Below are 23,096 nucleotides of genomic sequence, written 5' to 3' on the forward strand. Positions count from 1 at the left end.
ATTTAAAAAGTAGACCCTGCTAAAATGTTGTCATTTACAAAACAATTTTAATCCATAGTGTTTTGACTTACCCGTATCCTCTCTGTCTTGTTACTTTCTGGCCCATTCCATTGGATGATAACTTTTCCCAGGTCAAGCAGGAATACATCCCCTTTGTTAAAACTGTTCCATGACATATCAACCTAGGAGAGAGTAAAACCATTCCGTTTTAATTATTTTAGCACTCTATAATAAGCCTTTTCAAAAATGTTATTACATTTCCATTATTCTACAAACCAATAACTAAAAGTATAACTAAAAGTTAAAACTTAAAAAAAAAAAAACTTTTGGATAGGATAGAGAGGCATTAGAGTATTTGTGGGGTCTTTATTGCTGTCTGTGCCCCTGTTCATCCTCTCTGTTTGTCATGTTTACTGTTATCACTGAAAGTGAAAAAGGAAATCCCACATTTTAGGTTATCGCCAGAACAGAAACAAAGGGGAAATCTTTGAATGGGGACACTAGATCTGATTACCCTGGTGACAAATAGGGATTCTCTGGCTTGGAAGGATTTCCTCTCACGTCCTGTTTGGCTATGAGACAGGAAGTGAATGTAAATCTCCCCAATAGGACACAGAGGGCAAAAGAAGAACTGACAGGGGCAATAATTCTCAATTACTCTATCCAAGTTTTAAGTTCTGCTTAAAAAAAAAAAAAACACGCTTTTAATGTGTTGTGTAGTATAGCATACATTTTTCTGGCCATCACAGACACATTTTAATGGACAGGAATTGAGAGAGGAAACATATTTCTCCCCACAATTACAGAAAACAAAGAGATTTAAAATCTTCCTGGCATATTCATGCATAAATCTTTAAATGCTATTGATATTTTATTTATAAGTCATCTTGTGTTTTATGTATATTCAATTATTTTTATATTCAAAATTTTTATTTTAAATTTTTAATACAGTAGGCAATGGTTAAAACCCCTCAGTTTTTTTTTTTGTAATTTGAATCTTATTGGGGGCTTCCCTTCACTTTATTGCCTACACTTACATAGGATGTAAAAGGAAATTTCTCCAAAGGGAGGGAAATGCCCTTTTGAGCAGTTACTAAAAGTATCACAATTAGAAAAACATTATAAGTTTTAAATTTAAAGTGTAACTAAATCCAAATGATAATAAAAAAACATTCCATGGCTTTTTCATTGCACATATCTGCTGTATATGTGATTACCCATGGTTGCTCCTATATGACAAAATATACATAATCTCTACATGGTCTTACTGTTGGGTTGATGTAGCCACCCACCACACCCACCTTGGTATTGTTTTGGACTCCAATGCTACATGCCAATGCAGTCAGAGCCATCACATAGAACCTCCTACAATTAAAAAGAAAGCTATGTCCTTCAAAGCACTTCCTATAGCCAAGCTGATGAAAGGAGGACCAGGAAACAGAAAACATACAGCAAAAAATTAGGGAGCTCCCACATTACAGAACACAGTAAGTCATCCTGGGACATTAAAGCAGAATGTCACCCAAAAGGGGAAGTTACGCTTTTCCTCCCCCCCCTCCCATATTTGTAATGTCCTTTTTTTTTTGGTTGGGGGGTGGGGGTACCTGTCAAAATCACTTCTGGTTGGATTGCCAAGCACCGTACAGCGCCTGGACCTGAAGACTGGCAAAGAGCCGGATCGGGTGAGGACATTGCTGGATCCTGGGAAAAGCAAGCTTGTGTTTTTTTTTTTTAAGTCAGCAGCTACAGTATTTGTAGCTGCTGACGTCTACATTTTTGTTTACAGAGTGGAGATCCTCTTTATGTTTGAGGCTAGTAGCACAGGTGACTACGATTATACGTTCACTGCTCAAGCCTCTGGGCTGGAAGTTCAGAATGGCACTTCTGAGGTTTGCAGGGCAGATCAAATAACCACAAAAAAAAAAAAAAGACACTTTCACTAGCTCATTCTGCATAATAAACAACGAGGTGAGCATTTATAAAAGTTAAAAATGTGCAATGCCTTTCTTTAAGACCATGCCAAGAAATAAACACGCTGCAACCACCCCCCAACTATGTGATATGCGGGCTTTTAGGAGATAAAACAGGCATAACATAAAGCCTCCCTACTGCCTGTCAATTGCCCTCTGCCTGTCGAAAATGAAAGAAACATTTGTCTTCTCTACTTTAAGATCTTCATAATTTTAACAAAAAAACTTTTTTTTTTTTTTCAGTTATCTATTCAGCAATATGTTCTCAAAAGCATCCCTGCAAGTTGTAGCTCGGCTGCTCAGAATCTTACACATAACATGAAATAAAGCCAATACAACAGAGGATGAATTGAAGCAGATCCGGAGCTCGTGCCCTTGGTAAAACAAACATGATACTGTAGTCAACATCCCACTGAATAGATAAACACATTAGAAAGGTTATTTCCACAAAGGATTTCTGTACAGTGCATTGCAAAGACTGAACAATAACTTTATTGTTACCAATGCTTGTTCATGAAATCCATAAAACAAGTAACTTGAGTTCTTTGAAATGCAAACAATATTTTTTGATATACTGGAGGAAATTAAATATTAATTATATTCCTAAAGAAGGCCACATACTATACACAGTAGCCAAACATTCATAAATCTGAATATTTTCATTTCCAACTGCCACATTGTATTTCTTTGTGCACTATAGACACTCTTCACTGTACTAACCTGCATTTAAATTTGCCATCGCTTCATTCAACCACTGGGATGAAGGAAATCTCTGTGCAGGCCAAGGGTCTTTGACATTGTTGCTTACACAGGGTTATGTACTTCCTCTGATTGGCAAAGTGCTTTCTAATGGAATGAGACATATGTAGCACTACCCCCGCAGGGGGCTGCTATTTCCCCTACTCCTGCACAGCCAGGCAACACACAGGAACTCTCAAGTCCCTTTAGAAAGTAGCACAAAGTGTTGTAGGTTGCATACCGGATTATCTCCAACTCCACTGTAGACACTGATCCCAGCTCTACTATCTGTAGGAAATACCAACCCACCTTGCTGCTTTCCCACCAGCCCACCCTGCTGCTCCAAAGATCTACCAGTGCAAGGGAAAGGAAAGATTTAATCACAACACTGTCTTCCAGAAAGGCTTGCTACATTTGGCAGTCTCTCCCCTAGTAGGTCCCTGAATGTGCTGATGTATTCACACTGTCCTAGTTGCTCCCGCTGCTTCTTAGGTCAGATTCCTTTTAAACTGCACTGCTGTCAGGATTCTCCCACACCAGCCTGAGCTCCAGGCCGAAGACAAAGCCCCCCAGGCCAGGGGTTCCCCTCTAGGGCCTTTGACAGTCTCCTTGGCACTGCATCTTCCACCTGTCTCACTTCCTAACATGATATCCATATTTAAGGAATGGCTCAGTCACCTCGCCAGGCCCACTGCCTGAGGATTGGCCAAGTTCCCCTAAGTATGCAGATCAACCAAAATCAAACTTTTTGGCAATAACTCAACTTGCCAAGTTTGGAGAAGGAGGAACGCTGCCTATGACCCCAAGAACACCATCCCCACCATCAAACATGGAAGTGGAAACATTATGCTTTGGAGGTGTTTTTCTGCTAAGGGGACAGGACGACTTCACTGTATCAAAAGGATGATGGACTGGGCCATGTATTGTCAAATCTTGGGTGAGAACCTCCTTCCTTTAGCCAGGACATTAAAAATGGATCGTGGAAGGGTATTCCAGGATGACAGTGACCCAAAACGCACAGCCAAGGCAACAAAGCAGTGGCTCAAGAAGAAGTACATTAAGGTCCTGGAGTGGCCTAGCCAGTCTCCAGATCTCAATACCATAGAAAATATGTGGAGGTAGCTGAAGGTTTGAGTTACCAAACGTCAGCCTTGAAAACCTTAATAACTTGGAGAGGATCTGCAAAGAGGAGTGAGACAAAATCCCTCCTGAGATCTGTGCAAACCTGGTGGCCAACTACAAGAAACGCTAGTTCCTATGTGATCTGCAGACCATTTTCCCTGTTTTATTTTTGTCTGTTTGGACTTATGCTACCTCAATAAACCCTCACGGTTTTATGCTATGTTGACGTTCTTCTTATCCTTTCTTTTATCGTACTTGTGAGCGAGGAACTGAGAGAGCAGCCACCTGTGCAGATCCATCATCCTGTTTATATCCAAAAGGATGGATCGTATGTATTATACTCATCCACGCTTTACTAGGCTCCTATAACGTGGAGTCTAGTCATCTGGTAAGGGCACAGACTTTCTTTTCTTTTTACAATGGAAGGTGCACTTTTGGTGTTCAATTGTTTATCATTACTGAGACACGAATATTTAAGAACTTTATTTATGTTGCATTTCCTCACTGATTTGAACATTAATATTTTAGATGTTCTTATGGACTTATCACTGTTTATTTAATTAGCATTTTGGTTTTATCACTTGCTATTTTAGAGCTGCAATTTTATGTTATATATTTTTTATGCACGAATGTTCTGTTGTGTAATTGCCAGCTGCTGGTTTGATTATTTATTATTTCACCTGTGCAATTTCTATCCACATTTTTACACTTTTATTTATTGAACTTTGTTATTGCAGTGGTGTGTTTTTTTCATGCATATTTGTTTATGCACTTTATTTCATTTCAATTTACCCGTCATGGATGTTTTTGATTATAGAGCATCTCACAGTCCCAATCCAGACAAGGTTTTTACAACCACTGAGACAGCTGACTCTCAGAGGGGCTGTTTCTGAGATTGAAAAACCTAAAGATCTCTGAGCTGCACACTCAATGGGATGTGGCCTATCTGGAACAATACATTAATGAACAGATGGTGCCTCGCAGTCTCTGTTAGGAAGTCAATCCCCATAAAGGAGAATTGGAACTTGAATCATGGTTTAAGTATTTTAATGAGGCCGGCCTTACATTTTTGGGTTTTTTAGCCAATAGAAAAAAGGCAAAATTGGTCTCACTTGATAAGGAGATCAAGGAAATTAGAGAGAAGGTGGCACTCCTTTAAAGATGACGCCAGACTGAGATCTGGTGTGTATTGAAAACAAGGCTTGGTTACTTCCAGTCTCCTAGATCTCGATCTGTTGTATTTGAATTCTATTGTCCTGTTGGAGTGACAATGTGGGTTCATCCACTCTATTGCTTTTATGAGTGGCTGTTTTCCGTGTCATTTTTTCTTTCTGACCAATAGTGGCCATATACTGTGATTAGAGTATATGATCAGCTGTGCTCTTTCTGCTGTGAACCTGTTAAATAGCGTGATTTCTAGCAAGGACTTCACACCCCCGATGATGTCAGTTATGACAAAACTAGTAGGGTGGAGTCTATGCTAATTCTCACCACGCTAGTTCCTATGTTAACTGCAGACTGTTTTTTTACCTTGGAAACAGTTTTATCCTTGTCTGTTTGGACTTATGTTACCTCAATACCTGCTACCTGCTATTTTGGATTATATACAACTACAAGAAACATCTGACCAATGTGATTGCCAACAAGAGTTTTGCCACCAAGTACAAAGTCATGTTTTGCGAAGGGGTCAAATACTTTTTTTTACTCATTAAAATGCAAATCAATTTACAACTTTTTTTAAATGCATTTTTCTGGATATTTTTGTTGTTATTCTGTCTCTTACTGTTAAAATAAACCTACCATTAAAATTATAGACTGATCATTTATTTGTCAGTGAGCAAACGTACAAAATCAGCAAATACTTTTTTCCCTCATTGTATATACAGGTGCATCTCCAAAAATTTTAATAGCATCAAAAAGTTAATTTATTTCAGTATTTCAATTCAAAAAAGTGAAACTAATTTTTATATAGATTCATTACACACAGAGTGATATAATTTAAGCATTTATAAAAAAAAATTGATGATTATGGCCAACAGCTAATGAAAACCCAAAATTCAGTATCTCAGAAAGTTGGTGTCACATTCTAATTAACTCAAAACACCTGTAAGCCCCTATTCACATTAGACCGATTTTACATGCGAATTGACATGTCACATGCCAAATCGGAGCCTATTGCCGACACCGTCAGAATCTTTTGTTTCTGTACTACTTTTGGCAACTTTGGGGGCGACTTCAATAGACATCTGTGCATGAACCCGCACAGATGTCTGTCAAATCGCCCCCGAAGTCGAACGGAAATGCCGGTTTAAAATCATAGTTCAGCTAAACTTGCGTGATTTCAAACCCACACTCAGTGTGAACATGGGCTTAAGGTTTCCTGAGCCTTTATATGGACTCTCAGTCTGGTTCAGTACGTTACACAATCATGGGGACGACTGCTGACTTGATAGTTGTCCAGAAGAAAGGTCATTGACACCCTCCACAAGGAGGGTAAGTCACAAAAGTTAATTGCTAAAGAAGCTCGCTGTCCGCAGAGTGCTGTATCCTAGCAAATTAAAGGAAAGTAAGCCAACATCTCTGTTAAAAATCTTTATTTATTTTTTCATTAGTCTTATGTAATATTCTAATTTTCTGAGATACTGAATTTTGGGCTTTCACTAGCTGTAAGCCATAATGATCAAATGAAAAGAAAGAAATGCTTCAAATACATCACTCTGTGTGTTTAATGAATCTGAATAATATACGATTGTCAAATTTTTAATTGAATTACTACGTATAGCTGAGCTTGTGTCGATGGTATCAGTTTAACATTAATTTGAGATGCTAATAATTGAGAATTCATTGAGAGCTGCAGTTGAACTCCTTTAAACTTATTTTGCATTCCCATAGACGTGTATGGCAATGCAAAACAGATCTGCTGCAAACAAAACCCCACTGACAGGGGCCCTTAGGCTGGTATTATGGGATATACATTTTTGAATGACCAGACCCTTTGGGGATACTGTTTTAATATTCTACACCAACTGGTTAGCATACAATATCTCCCTATAGGCTGTGATATGACTGGTTAGTATGGACAGGACTTTTTTTCTCAGAGAATAGATGCAGGAACTCCCCCCATCTGAGTCCCCCCCCCCCCCTTGCCTCTGACCCTTACCCACCTCCAAGCACCGGCCCTTGATTCCACCCCCTACCCACCTCCCAGTACTGCCCCAAGTATCATATACAAAATAATTTTTATGGAAATTCTTCTTGTCTAATAACAAGAAAAGCAGTAAAAATAGATTCACTGGAGCAAGCAACAATAGACCCCACCCCAGTAATAAATCCTCCCAAGCAATAATAGATTCCCCTCCCACCAATAATAGACCCCACCCCAGCAACAATAGATCCCTCACACAAGAATAGACTCCCCCAGCAACAATAGTTCCCACAGCAACAATAGTTCTCTGCACAACAATAGACCCCCCCACACCAAAACAATGGACCATCCACAATAAAATACCACCCTCAGCAACAAAAGATCCACCCCAGCAACATTAGACCCCATCCCCAGCAGTATCAACAGATCTCACAGCGGTCAGCATTAATAGACCCCCCAGCAGCCAGAAACAATAGACCTCTCCCTCAACAGTAGATTCCTACAAGCACCATAAGACACCTCCCCCAGCAACTACTGATCCCCCACAAGCAATAATAGACCCTCACTCAAAAACAGATACCCACAGTGACCATAAATCCCCCAGCAGACAGCATTAATAGACCCTCCAGCACATTCCTTGCTATTACATACACTTCGTGCTGGAGGTGCCGGAACTGCGTTCCCCCACGTTCCCGCTGAAAAAAAGCCCCAAGTATGGACATAGCTAGTTGGTTTCCATGAACAACAAAGACATTCTTCTCGACATTCTCTGTCATGCCTGAACTGTTTGACAAGGATATATAGAACATATTAGATACACACCTCTGTAGCTGTGACATTTTTTCTGCCCTTCACGTGAAGCAGACGTCTAATATTGTACATATTTGTCTCCACATGTTTGAATCCCGAGGCAACTCCTCCTTTTTTGTAGCTGGAAGGAAAACATATTTACATTTTAGCAGAAAAAATTATGTACTTGACTAATCCAAGTTATATGGAGCACTATGCAAAGATGTGTTTTTTCTACAAGTAGCACATAGTAAAGGCTAGCTATGATTACAGGCATGGAGAATAATTTTTATGAATCATGGGAAAACCACACTATATACTGACAAGATATGGACAAACTATTTAAGCACTATGACAAGAATAATAAGACACAGAGTAGAGCACAGTTTTACATGGAATTTCTTTAGGCAATTTGAAACATTAACTGTAGTGTTGTTAAAGGTTAGTCTACTAAGACTGGATTCACACACTGCTGCATTGCCCGACGTGGCATTTGATGCACACTGCACTGTTGTACAAATTTCATGCGAAATGAATTCAGCCATACAGATTGTATGGCTGAATTCGCATTGCATTCGGGCCAAAGTAGGGCAGGACCAAGCGATCAGATCAGTGTTGCCAACCTACCAGATTGAAATTTACTGACACAACACCAAAAACGTACTGGCACTGTCAAGTTTTTACTGGCATATCTAAAAGTTACAAAATGAAATTTTTAAGTGAAAATTTCAGTATTTAGCCTACAAAGGAAGTACAATATGCAATTAGCAAAGTGATCTAAGGTAGATATTAAGGCAAAAACATATTTCTTATTTTATTTTCAATATAGTAAATAAGTAGCTCAGGGACAGGAATCGAGAGGGCAAGAAATTAGAATGGGCGGCACGCGCATGAAATTGACTCTCACAGTGACACTGACAGCAGTGTGCTAAAGCACAGATGATAATGGCACCTCACCAACGTGACACGACCCCTCCTGGCATGGAGAGTCACAGTGACCATCTGTTCATGCCAGGTGGTCCCTTCAGTCCACTCCCAGCTTGCCTTCCTCCTGTTCAGCAGACCTGCACATGAGGCTCCGACTGCCCCGTTCCCCTGCATCATGACTTCACGTGACACGCTGCCGGCACAGGTCAAACACACTGTAGAAGGCACTCGAATGGTTTCAGCCAAGCGTCACAGCCATATTTTTTACTGGCAACCTTTTTCTTTCACTGGCATTTACTGGCAGGAGAAAAGTGCCCATTTTTTACTGGCTGCCAGTAAAAATGCTGTCAGTTGGCAACACTGGATCAGATTGCTGTCTGAATTGACATTTTACACTACAATATGCGAACCGATCTGGAATTGGTCCAGGGAAATATTCTTTCCCTCACTGGATCAAGTCTGGAGAAAGCTGGAAGGTGTGCAGCTGTCCTTGGGACTTGTGTGTACTGACTGTAAATTGTAATCCCTGTTAACTGTGTGATTTTTGGTTTAAAATGCCAGAGGTAGCTATGGACTGAGATGACTCTCAGAGGGTCTCAGGGTACTGGCCATTCCCTGGCGTCCCCAGAAAAACCCATGCATATGCCCTCTGATTACTATGCAAGTGTTTTTGGAGTATCCCATGCCCTAACCCCTCTCCTGTTAAAATTCTTCAAGCAATACATTTCAAAAGACATCTCCTAGACTGCGTTATAGGAGCTGAAGTGTATGAACTGGTGCTTGTGGTGGTGGGCAGCCTCTGTACTATTAAGAGCCAGCTATTATCAGTGGCCCCTACAGGAAAGTGCTACATATTTGTAAACATTTCTAAAAAATGAATTTTTGGTGGCCATCAAAGACTAGAATTAAGCCGCGTACACACGGGCGGACTGTATGGCCAACTTAGTCCGTCAGACAATCCGACGGACAGTCCGTCCTACTTTCGAATGAATGGACTTGACCACACACGGATGCAAAACAGTCCGTCGAAAGTTTGCGCGATGACGTGTACAGCACGTACGACGGGACTAGAAATAGGAAGTCCAATACACAGCAATGCAACCTTTCGCCGTGTAAATCCTTTCTGAGCATGCGCCATACTTAGTCCGTCGAACTAGCCTACTCCCGAGCGGATTGTCCGCTGAAACCAAAGTACGACGGACAATATTACGGAAATTTCGAAATACTTAGTCCGCCAGACTGCACGCTGAAAAAGTCAGCTGAAGCCCACACATGAGCGGACTGTCCGCTGAAATGTGTTTCGACGGACTAAGTTGGCCAGACAGTCCGCCCGTGTGTACGCAGCTTCAGAAACACTATTACAGCTAAATCTCTTGTCTCTTGTGGAGCTAGCCCTTTGTCCTCTTTTTAACATAAAGGAAGTCTTAAAAACACTTTCCAGGCTTAGGGAACCCGCTGTTAATATAAATAAAATCTACAGCGTATGATACTATTAGTGTGATGGTCAGTGAGAAGAATGATCCTTACATTCCTTGTCATTGGGAAGAATCCCCCCTTACATATAGCTAAAAAAAAAAACACTGGTGTAGGCGGTTACTCATTTGAGAGGCAGAAGTTTCTTATTACCCAAGGAACCCCTAGGAACCTCTGGAGGAACGCTAGAGTCCCACAGAACTCTGGCTGAGAAAGGCTCAGCTAGACTGTCATCCACATATGCTTTCCGAAAATGACTCTGATATGAACAACATTTCAAGTCACTTACATAACTCCATTCTTGAAGTAACTTTTAAATGAGGCTGATTCATATCCTTGCACCTCTCTGTGTTGAATTGGGCTCCCCCCTAATGCCTCGTCCAGTTGTGATGTGTAGAGTGCAGCCGCGCCTTGCTCATCCTGAGTGGAGTCCTTTCCGATCCAGTAGTGTACATCAGAAGCTGTACCTGTAGATGTCTGCTTGATCTGCAAAAGAACAAAAACATAATAGATAAAACAGAAAGCCATTTTGAATTATTCACCAGACACAGTTGGCATAGCTAAGCTACAGCAGAAAATGCAGCAGAAGCTGCCTTTCTTGCTTGCAACACTTTGAATGTTATATCATTTCCTGATCATTCTTACTTTCCTTTAACAGAAACCTATCATGGAAGAAATAGAGAGGCTACAATTTATGGACTCTTCTTCAAAGCTTTGAGTCACTGACCCCCAAACAAGTAAAGAAAAAGACTCGACTTGTCAGATCTGCTTAATCATTGGATAAGAGCCCTTATTACTAGCTAGCATATTCTTTAGGATCATCTCAAATTTTTTGTAACCAATATTAAAGTTAGACTATGCTTTGTCTACACAGGACAAAGCAAAAGGTTTACTTTACAGTCAGCCAATGTAGAAAAGTTACTTGCATTGCCTTTACTTCTGCACCACTCTGTCTACTTCTGGGAGAAAATAGCCCTTCGTAAGCTCCACATCGATCTTAGTCCCTTACACAGGGTGCAGGATAAGGCATAGCTCCCAACTGTCCCTGAGGCGCTCTACCTGATTTGGAACAAAGTCCCTCTGTCCCTATTTACTTCTAAGTTTCCCTCATTTTGGTCTGATGTATATAGTTGTTTATATAATGCACTGTTATCTTTCCAAAAGTGTTTCCCACCCCAAAGTCCCTTGTCCCCGTGTTGATTGTCATTATCAATTGATTGTTAACAATCCAATATGAGGTGTGGCCTGTGATGCACCTTTTTTGAGACCCAGGCGGGCATGTGAAATCTAGTACCTGTGTGTCAGCGTTGCCATTAGGCAAGGGAATGAGTAAAACCTGCTTCATTGTCCAGCATTAAAATAAACCTGTTGCTTTACCCTGTATAAGAAAACACTGGTTAACCACTTAAGCCCCGGACCAATTTGCAGCCAAAGGACCAAGCCCCTTTTTGCGATTCGGCACTGCGTCGCTTTAACTGACAATTGTGTGGTCGTGCGACGTGGTTCCCAAACAAAATTGGCGTCCTTTTTTTCCCACAAATAGAGCTTTCTTTTGGTGGTATTTGATCACCTCTGTGTTGTTGTTTTTTTGCGCTATAAACAAAAATAGGGCAAAAATTTTGAAAAAAATGCAATATTTTTTACATTTTGCTATAATAAATATCCCCAAAAAATATATAATTTTTTTTCCCTCAGTTTAGGCCGATACGTATTCTTCTACATAGTTTTGGTAAAAAAAAAAAAAAAAAAAAAAAACGTAATTAGCGATTATTGATTGGCTTGCGCAAAAGTTATAGCGTTTACAAAATAGGGGATAGTTTTATAGTATTTTTATTAATATTTTTTTTTTTTTACTAGTAATGGCGGCGATCAGTGATTTTTATTGTGACTGCGACATTATGGCGGACACATCGGACATTTTTGACACATTTTTGGGACCACTGTCATTTATACAGCAATCAGTGCTATTTAAATGCACTCCATCCTGTGTAAATGACACTGGCAGTGAAGGAGTTAACCACTAGGGGGCGAGGAGGGGTTATGTATGACGTTATGTGTTTTTTTTATTGTAGGGGGGCGTGGCCTGGTATGTGATGTCAATGATCGCCTTTCCCTATATCAGGGAACAGACGATCGGGGAGAGGTTTGTTTGCCCACTGACAAAGAAATGATCAGTCTATAATTTTAATGGTAGGTTTATTTTAAAAGTGAGTGACAGAATAACAACAAAAATATCCAGAAAAACGCATTTCAAAAAAGTTATAAAATTGTTTTGCATTTTAATGAGTGAAATAAGTATTTGATCCCCTATCAGTCAGTAAGATGTATGTCTCCCAGGTGTCTTCTATACAGGTAATGAGGTGAGATTAGGAGCACTCCCTTAACCACTTCCTGACCAGCGCACAACGATGTATGTCGACAGAATGGCACAGGCAGGCATATTGGCGTACATGTACATCCAATCTTCAATGCCGCCCTGCCATCGGGAGCGCGCCGCCGGCAGCGCGCTCCTGCGCTGGTCACAACCCCCATGAGTCCGGTCGCGGGACCCACGGACTCGATCGCCGCGGGCATACCCGCGATCGTCTCACGGGACGGCTGAATGGAGGAAATGCCGTGTAAACAGCATTTCTCCATTCTGCCTAGCAACTAGTGACGCTGATCTCTGCTCCATGTGATTGGAGCAGAGATCAGTGTTCACTAAATGAAAGCCCAACCCCCCCACAGTTAGTAACACACCCCTAGGAACACTTAACCCCTACACTGCCACCCACTGGTTAACCCTTTCACTGCCAGTGTCATTTACACAGGAATCACTGCATTTATATAGCAGTGATTACTGTATAAATGACAATGGTCCCAAAAATGTGTCAAAAATGTCCGATGGGTCCCCCACAATGTCCCAGTCACAATAAAAATCGCTGATCGCTGCCATTACTAGTAAAAAAAATAATAATAATAAATTATTAATAAAAATGCTATAAAACTATCCCTATTTTGTAAACGCTATAACTTTTGCGCAAACCAATCAATAATCGCTTATTGCGATTTTTTTTACCAAAAACATGTAGAAGAATACGTATCGGCCTAAACTGAGGGAAAAAAATGTTTTTTTTATATATTTTCGGGGGATATTTATTATAACAAAAAGTAAAAAATAATGCGTTTTTTTCAAAATTGTCGCTCTTTGTTTATAGCGCAAAAAATAAAAACCGCAGGGGTGATCAAATACCACCAAAAGAAAGCTCTATTTGTGGGAAAAAAAGGACATCAATTTTGTTTGGGAGCCACGTCGCATGACCGCGCAATTGTCAGTTAAAGCGACGCAGTGCCGAATCGCAAAAAAGTGGTCTGGTCTTTGACCAGCAAAATGGTCCGGTCTGTAAGTGGTTAAAGGGAAAGCTCATAATCTCAGCTTGTTACCTGAAAAAAAGACACCTGCTCACAGAAGCAATCAATCAGTCAGATTCCAATCTCTCCACCAAGACCAAAGAGCTGTCCAAAGATGTCAGGGACAAGATTGTAGACCTACACAAGGTTGGAATGGGCTACAAGACCATCGCCAAGCAGCTTGGTGAGACGGTGACAACATTTGGTGCAATTTTTTGCAAATGGAAGAAACACAAAATAACTGTTAATCTCCCTCAGTCTGGGGCTCCATGCAAGATCTCACCTCGTGGAGTTTCAATGATTATGAGAATGATGAGGAATCAGCCCAGAACTACATGGGATAATCTTTTTTAATGATCTCAAGGCAGCTGGGACCATAAATCACCAAGAAAACAACTGGTAAGGAAGAACTGAAATCCTGCAGGGCCCGCAAGGTCCCCCTGCTCAAGAAAGTACATGTACAGGCCCGTCTGAAGTTTCCTACTTAACAGCTGATTGATTCAGAGGAGAACTGGGTAAAAGTGTTGTGTTCAGAAGAGACCAAAATCAAGCTCTTTGGCGTCAACTCAACTCGCCATGTTTAAAGGATGAGAAATGCTGCCTATGACCCCAAGAACACCATGCCCACTGTCCGTCAAACATGGAGGTGGAAACATTATGCTTGGCGGTGTTTTTTGCTAAGGGAACAGGACAACTTCACTGCATCAAAGGGACAATGGATGGGGCCGCCGTGTAACATCAAATCTTGAGTGAGAACCTCCTTCCCTCAGCCAGGGCATTGAAAACGGGTCATAGATTGGTTTTCCGGCATGGTAATGACTTGAAACACACAGCCAAGGCAACCAAAGAGTGGCTCAAGAAGAAGCACATTAAGGTCCTGGAGTGGACTAGCCAGTGTCCAGATCTTAATCCCATAGAAAATATGTGGCGGGAGCTGAAGGTTCGAGTTACTAAATTTCAGCCTCGAAACCTAATGACTTGGAGAGGATCTGCAAAGAGGAGTGGGGCAGAATCCCTCCTGAGATGTGTGCTTACCTGTGTGTGGCCAACTACAAGAAACATCTGACCTCCACCAAGTACTGTCATGTTTTGAAAAAGGGGTCAAATACTTTTACTAATTAAAATGCAAATCAATTTATAACTTTTTCTCTCACGGTTAAAATAAACCTACCATTAAAGTTAAAGACTGATCATTTCTTTGTCATGGGCAAATGTACAAAACCAGCAGGGGTTTAAATACTTTTTTCCCTCACTGTAGATTGATGGAGGCTTCATTTTTTGCAGAACAACTTTTCATCATACTGATTTGGGAAGAGGGACTTGTTGACATCATGCTGTTTTGCATCCCGGAGGATGGGCGATCTGATGTTATCAGGACGGTCAGCTTTTCTAATCTATGTGAGTTTTATACACTTTTGATGTAAGTGCAATACTTTTTCTATACTTAATGAAGCCAAGACACAATTACACTGTGGTTGGCTTTCCTTTCTGGGCCCTCTGTTGACTGGGACGAGATCCGACTTCACGGTGGTTGTAAGGTGTATGAGATCCTGCTGCAGTGATCCATCCCGCAATCAATTTCCTCTACAAGCATCTGCGCAAGCTTAAAGGCCTTGGCTGGGCTATAGCCACATGCCTGTTTTGCTTGCCCTCTGGTAAGCAAGTTTTTTGTAAGGTGGCGGTGCACTTTTTATGACATGAATCACTATGATGTTTACCAAGAGAGGGATCTTCACTTTACCATCAATACACAGATTCATGCTTAATTCTCAAGGACTTTGCATATATCAGTTTGGACTATTTAGCGCGGCTCTCTATTTTTAATATTTACTTTTTGTGTTGTGTATCCTACACCGAGCTGCAGCTTCCTTATTAGTATGTTTGCACTAGCGCGGTATTAGTCAATTTTTTTACTGATTTACAAGCTTTGAATAAGTAAAGCCTAATGCCAAGTACACACGACCGGACTTTTTGACAGCAAAGGTCCGACGGAACGAGTCTGTCGCACAATTAGATCGTGTGTGGGCTCCATCGGATCTTTGCTTGCCAAAAATCTGGCGGACTTTAGAAATAGAACATGTTTTAAATTTTCCCACCGGAACTCTGCCGGACCGAGAAATCCGTTCGCGTGTATGCTAGTCGGACGGACAAAAACCGACGCTAGGGCAGCTATTGGCTACTGGCTATGAACTTCCTTATTCTATTTCGGATGTACGTCATCACATTTGAATCCGGTGGATTGTGTGTGTCCAAGTCTGTTCATTCAAAAAGTCCACGGGAACTCTGCCGAAAGTCCGTCGGCAAGACTGTCGGACCTAGTCCGTCGAAAAGTCTGGTTGTGTGTACGCGGCATTAGTTTTCTTTTAATAGGTTTTGAGTGTGAAAGGGTTAGAACCTTTGTCAAGTTTTTATAGCTGTCTGTATTCCCGCTGATGAGATTTATACTATTTGTCCTAGTTACCTTCTGTACAGAGAGTGAAATTTAAAATGTTTAAGTTGTCACAGCAACACAAGGTGGGGGCAAATCTGAATATAATTTGCATGTTCTCCCTGTATTTCCTCCAAATACTCTGGTTTATACCCAGTTCCCACATTCCAAGGAAATGCTGCTAGGGTAATTGGCTCCTGTCTAAATTGGCCCTGATTCACTAATGTGAATGTAACATTATATGTAAACACTGTATAAATTGTCAGCGGTATATAGAGTAAATACATGTAATACATTATAATAATAATAATTAATAAACAATATTTTATTAAGTTTTACACTGGGTTAACCTGTTCTAGTGACATCTAACAAAGAGAGGATATTCCCTTGCTTTGGAGAGAAACTGAGACAGGAAGTGAAAGGAAATCTTGCTGAAGGGACACAGACAGAAAAACAAACAAAATGACAATCTAGCCGAAAAATGCTTTACATGAACTTTGAAGGGTCAGTTTGTCAATATTTGCATCCAAGATTTAAAATTTGTCTTTTTTTCCCCCGGGTTGTGGGCAGAACCCAACCATATTGTCCTGATCTTCCCCCAGTCTGAACTGGCCCTGTGATGTCAGCCGTCAGCAGGCTTCTGCCTGCTGTCTGCTGAAAATGGGTCACAGGATTGCAGAAATAATTGCACTCTACAGTAAAAGTACAGCCAAACAAGCTTTGGCTGTACTTCTCTTTTAATTAAAAAAATGTGTGTATATTGGGTGAAAGTTGTGTAAATCTTGGGTTAAAGCACTAATAAACAGACCTGTGTCACAGCAATTGGTAAAAAAAAAAAGTCATTGCTGGCGAAACTAACCTGTTGTAGGCCTGAGGTAAAACAGCAGTCAGCCCATTGTTCTGTTACTATTATATGAAGGAACAGTACAAAGGTAGGTGTGTTTTACAGTGATTCATCACCTCTGATTCATAAACTATGAATGACACATCTGGGGTAAACCTCCTTTGATTAATTCAGGGGAATTCGTAGAAAGTGTCTCCCAGGAACTACCTGAATCTACATCATGAGTCAGTAAAGCTACCAAAATGGATGGCAGGGATTTTCTAATCTGGTGCAGGCCATTTAAATGGGCCATACCAATACAAAAGTGTTGCTAGAACTTGCATTCACCCAAATGTCACAGCTACATTTCAGTTCTATCCTTAAAGACTTAAAGGGTTTGTAAAGGCAGAAGTGTTTTTTTTTTTATGCATTAAGATAAAAAGCCTTCTGTGTGCAGCAGCACCCCCTAATGCCGCGTACACACATAGCGGACTATCCGACGGACTCAGTCTGGCGGACTTCCCGCCAGACTGTCCGTCCGACTTTCCGAACGGGCTACTTGCCCACACATGGCACTTTTTCAGCGGACTAATACGGCGTACTAAGTCCGCCGTACTATCCGCCCTACTTTTGAAATGAACGGACTCGCCCACACACGCAGAGGAAAGTCCGCTCATTTCGAGTGTGTCTCCAGATAGGCGGGGCCTGCGAAGGAAAGGTCGCTGGTGCCGCCACTTGGTATGGACTTAAAGGGGAACCCCGACGCCGAAAAAAATCGGCGTGGGGGTTCCCCCCAGGTCCACATCAGACCCTTGTCCGAGCACGCTACCCGGCCGGCCAGGAAAGGGGGGGGACGAGCGAGCGCCCCCCCCCCCTCCTGAGCCGTACCAGGCCGCGTGCCCTCAACATGGGGGGTGCCTTGGGGAAGGGGGGCCGCGCGGCCCCCCACCCCAAGGCACCTTGTCCCCATGTTGATGAGGACAAGGGCCTCTTCCCGACAACACTGGCCGTTGGTTGTCGGGGTCTGTGGGCTTTCTTCCTCGCCGCCGCCCTTCTTCAGACTTCGGGGGTCTTGTCCCCCTCTCTGGTTCTTCTGTCGTCGCCGCTGCCTTCTTCCCTTCTGTTCTTCTCTTCTTCTCTTCAGATGTTGACTCGTCGCATGCTTCGCTCACAATGGCTCTGACGCGATGCGCGGCGACTTATATAGGGACATCACCGGATGATGTCCCCACCCATTATGGTGTCACAGTCCCAGAGGATGCTGGGACTGTGACATCATAATAGGCGGAGACATCATCCGGTGATGTCCCTATATAAGTCGGAGCGCGCCCGGTCCCCGTCATTGTGAGCGGAGGGAACGTTGAGTCAACATCTGAAGAGAAGAAGAGGAGAATAGAAGGGGCAGCGGCGACAGAAGAACCGAAGAGGGGGACAAGACCCCAGAAGAGGGCGACAAGACCCCCGAAGAGGGGGACAAGACCCCCGAAGTCGGAAGAAGAGGTCGAGGGCAAGGAAGAAAGCCAGGCTCCTCCGCTAGCAAAAGAGCTAGCAGAAGATAGCTGGAGTCCGGCGAGAAGACCCCCGAAGACGGAAGACCCCCAGAGCTGTGCAATAAACAATTTTTACCCTGTGTTGTGTTTTTTTTTTTTTTTACTTTTTTTCACAGGTGAATGGGTAGGGGTACATTGTACCCCATACTCATTCACATAGGGTGGGGGGGCCGGTATGCGGGGGCCCCCTTATTAAAGGGGGCTCCCGGATTCCGATAAGACCCCCACCCGCAGACCCCGACAACCAACGGCCAGGGTTGTCAGGAAGAGGTCCTTGTCCTCATCAACATGGGGACAAGGTGCCTTGGGATGGGGGGGCCACACGGCCCCCCATTTCCCAAGGCACCCCCCATGTTGAGGGCACGCGGCCTGGTACGGCTCAGGAGGGGGGGCGCTCGCTCGTCCCCCCCTTTCCTGGCCGGCCAGGTAGCGTGCTCGGACAAGGGTCTGATGTGGACCTGGGGGGAACCCCCACACCGATTTTTTTCAGCGTTGGGGTTCCCCTTTAAGTCCATACCAGGTGGCGGGGCCAGCGACGTCTCCTTCGCGGGCCCCGCCTACCTGGAGACCCGCTCGAAATGAGCAGACTTTTCTCTGGGCGGGAAAAGTCCGTTCATTTCAAAAGTACGGCGGACTGGCATACCCACGGCCGGATTGTCCTCCGAAATGCGAGTCCGGCGGCAAGATTGGAGTGCAAAACTACTTTCTAAGTCCGCCGTACTTTCGGGTCAAAAAAGTATGCCGGAGGCTACACACGGGGGGATTGTCCATCGGACTTGAGTTTGCCGGACTTTTCCACCCGATTGTTTGATCGTGTGTACGCGGCATAACACTTACCTGAGCCCATGTCTGTCCAGCGAGGTCCACGAGTGTCTCAGCTGTCCGAGATTTTCCCTCCTGATTGGCTAGTGTCATTGGCTGCCGCTGCTGTCAATCAAAATCAGCTTGCCAATCAGGGGAGAGAGGGGTCAGGGCTCCGTGTCTGAGTGGACACAGGGAGCTGTGACTCGGCTCAGGTGCCCCCATAGTAAGCTGCTTGCTGTGGGGACACTGAACAGGAGGGAGGGGCCAGAATAACAGAAGAGGTGACCTGAGAAGAGGAGGATTTGGGCTGCTCTGTGCAAATCCACTGCACAGAGCAGATAAGTATGATATGTTTGTTATTTTTATAGGAAAAAAAAACGACACTTTAAAATCACTTTAAGTGCTGCCAAGATTTTAAAAAAACGAGCACAAGGGACATATCTAACAGTCAGTAGAATGTGTCCTTTGTGCTGATACCTCTTTTTTTAGTTGCAATCCTCTTCTGTCTGTCTGCTGTATTCTTCTAGTGCAGCGGGGTTAATAAAACTAAGGAGCTGTTGCAGGCTGCCATCAAGAAAGCCTGACTATGCCTGCCCTTTAGGCCCCTCTCACATCAGCGAACTGATCAGTCCACCCATTGTTTTCCATGGGGAGCCTGATGCAAATGAACATGCGTCCGGATGGGGGTCCGTTCCCCATCTGTCAGATCAGAAGACAGTTGAATGGAAATTTACAGACAGTCCATTTCCATCCGACCGCCCCATAGAGAACAGCTGGCTGGGTCTGCTCTGCATAGAGAGGTGGACACGGACCTGTCATCCGCCTGCTCAGCAGGGTGTCAGTGGACAGATCCCCAGCTGAGCAGGTGGATCCATTTAACAGAATCCACCCTGTCTGAAAAGAGCCTTATACCCAGCTGCTTCATTCTTAAAAGCCATACTACAGCTTCTATAAATGAAATGTGATCTGAATGGAAGATGATCTATAGGTCTATCCCCTCCCCTCATAGTTCACTTACCATTCATAGAAGTTGTGGTATGGCTTCTAGGAATGGAGCAGCTTTGCAATAAGGGCGGGCATAGTTGCTCCCAACTGTCCCTGCTTTTGAGGGACTGTCTCTGTCCCTCTTTCCTCCTCATGTACTCCTCATTTTGGTCTGATCTATATAGTTGTATATAAAATGCACTATTTATCTTTCAGAAAGTGTTTCCCAGTGCTAAACCTTTCATCCCATTTCTAAATTGAGATGTTTTTTCAAGCGCTTTTGGGCAAAAAATAGCACCTGAAAAATGGCTCCTCTGCAGTCTGGCAAGATGTTAAAAAAAACTCCTGCAAGCAGCATCTTTGGAGTGGTGTATACACCGCTCCTGGCCATTGAAATGAATGGGCACCGCTGCCAGACCACTGGAAAAGTGCTGTTGCAGCGGCACTTTGCGAGTTGTTTTAACCCTTTTTCGGCCACTAGCGGGGGTTAAAAGCGCCCTGGTAGTGGTCGAAACCCCCCACAAAAACTACGGTAAACCGCCGACGTTGCCAATGCCCCAGTGAAAGGGGCCTAAAGGAATAGTAGCGGTAAAAAAAAGCACTTGTGGGTTTAACTAATCATTTTTTGTTTAATTCTCCTTTAAAGAGGCGTGGCAAAGGGTGTGTCCTATGCTTACATACTTTTGCTAATAGGTGTCCCTCATTCCCATCTCAAAAAGTTGGGAGCTATGATAGCTGGACTCTCTTAATGAGAGCCTGTGACAGTGCCTTAGTTAACCCCCACCGCATCAGAAGATTAAGGCAAGGGTGAGGGGAGTTCTTGGACAGAGGAGGATTTCACCTAAAAGAAGAGACATCAGTACAAGGGACACAACTAGGGTTGCCATCCCATCCATTTAAACCCAAACACATATTAATTACACAGGTTCTGTGGCTGATTAAGGTGGTAATTAAACTCACTTGGTGCCCTGCATTAAATTAGCCTCAGAACCTGTTTAATCAATATGTGTTCAGGTTTAAAAGGTTGAGGTGGCAACCCTAGACACAACTGGCTGTAAGCAATGGCCCTTGTGTCAAATTTTCCGTTTTTTTTTTATTTTGGCTGCACTTAGGCTTTAAATATGCCATTTTTACAGAGCCAACCACAGAGAGTTTATGGGGACTTGTTTGATTTGATGCATTCTTGTTATATCTTATGCTTTAAAAATGACCCTGAAATAGTCGACTGTAGAGCAGAAAATGTTGTCCCCATAGGCCTCAGGCTGTGTGACCTTTCCACAGAATCACGTCCACATATGTATCAGCAATGCAACTGAATGGCGATGGCCAACATCGGAATATTGCACGTATCATTTTACATTAGTAAAAAAAATAAAAATCTCAGTTCTTTTTCTTTCTGCTTTTTCTTTTTTTCTTTTACTCTAATGTAGTATTGCTAGATGCTGGAGAGCTGCTGCAGAAGGCCAGGCACAGTGTATTGTGCAGACTGATCTGGAATTGCTATTGTCTGGGATGTGTTCCAGGCATGGTTGGCTTTTCCTGTTTGATCCTGTCAGAATAATGTGTCACCTTTAGCAAACATGTACATTCCTTCCTTTTCTTCACCCTTGACTACCTCCTTATTAAAGAGATCACCTGTGTAAAACCAATGTGAATAGGAGAGGCAGATGGCTTGCTTTAACTACCATTTCTTCATTTAACCCTTTCATAGGTTTACTGCAGAAAAAACAAAAGTTCTAAGGACGCTACTTTATTGGTTCCTCTGGAACACATTCACATCAATGCATTTTTTTTGCCTCTGCATTTTTGGAAAGGATCTGGCAAAACTGTGCTTTTTCTTTTGGTTCAATAGAGAAGCTGCAGAAAAGCATTTAGTGTGTTTTTTTAACGATATATACACGATTTGCATTTTTAAATATGCCCAACAACAAATTTGCACCAAAAAAGCATAAAATATGCAAATTGTGTCAAAAACACAGTAAAATTGCGGTAAGAAAAATACAAAAAGAACTGCAGGAACTCTCAAAAGCAAACTACCTAAATGTGAATGGAGCTTAAAGCCTTGTATACACGCTTAGATTTTCAGATGACCGAATGTCGTTTTTTGTGGCATGCTAGTCTCATGTCGAAAGTGAAAAAGTTACTCACGATACGAAAATTTTCGTACAACAGAATACAACGTCAGAAGTGACATAACGTGTTGAATAGTTTTAAATTATTCTTTCGTTTCTGAGCATGCGTAGTCTTGCTCTTACGGGTTTTTTTCGTACGAAAACCGTACTAATGAAACGAAAATCAGACGTTGAGTTCACATCCGACAAAAATTTTATAGTTTGCGCATCCAGCTTTTGTCTGATGAAAAAGCAAAATCGGCTGTTGAAAACACCGTATTAACGATCCGAAAATCAGCAGACAGCTCGCCGTACGAATTTTTCCATCCAATTTTCGTATCGTGTGTACGGGCCTTTAGAGTGCCCCCACTCTGCATGAAGGAGCACAGATTCACCTTTGGACAGCATTATTGTCAGTCTGGGGGGGGGTGGGGACTGTTAAATGTACTAGCAGATTTAGATACACTAACAAACTGAATGTGAACACCAGCTCATACTTTATAAACAGTTACAGCAAACAGTTTTACGTAATAAATAAATAAAAAACTGATCATTGTAAGCACACCTATAAGTGGTCAATTGCTTGTACCAACACTGCTACATCTGCAGGACAGCTTGTTCTGTTGAAAAACAGCAGATTACTAGCAGGATCTCCAGGTAATCATTAAAGAAAGCCTAAAAATAAAAACTTAATGCAGCCACCACATTCCCTCACATTATATATTGGTTATGGGAAAGGACGTTAAGGGGAATCTCTGCAATGGGACACAGATGGCAAAAAATACTGTCAAGAGCTAAAATCCTCCCTCCAAAATGGAAAAAAAAAAAGTTTTGCCTTTAGT

General features: G+C 42.5%; 1 protein-coding gene across 1 annotated transcript in view; it reads right to left on the bottom strand.

Annotated features, from left to right (window-relative positions):
* Positions 1–23,096, bottom strand: part of LOC143996266 (villin-1-like) — a 147,914-nt gene that overhangs the window by 48,549 nt on the left and 76,269 nt on the right. The window contains exons 4-6 of the mRNA XM_077491235.1: positions 10,454–10,650; positions 7,798–7,906; positions 72–182 (exon numbers count right to left, since the gene is read on the bottom strand). Of these exons, the coding sequence (XP_077347361.1) occupies positions 72–182; positions 7,798–7,906; positions 10,454–10,650 (417 nt within the window). The remainder of the gene's footprint in view (positions 1–71; positions 183–7,797; positions 7,907–10,453; positions 10,651–23,096) is intronic.

The sequence above is a fragment of the Lithobates pipiens genome, unplaced genomic scaffold, assembly GCF_037356315.1.
Source record: "Lithobates pipiens isolate NorthernLeopardFrog02 unplaced genomic scaffold, aLitPip1_a1.2 Scaffold_19, whole genome shotgun sequence".
Taxonomy (NCBI): domain Eukaryota; kingdom Metazoa; phylum Chordata; class Amphibia; order Anura; family Ranidae; genus Lithobates; species Lithobates pipiens.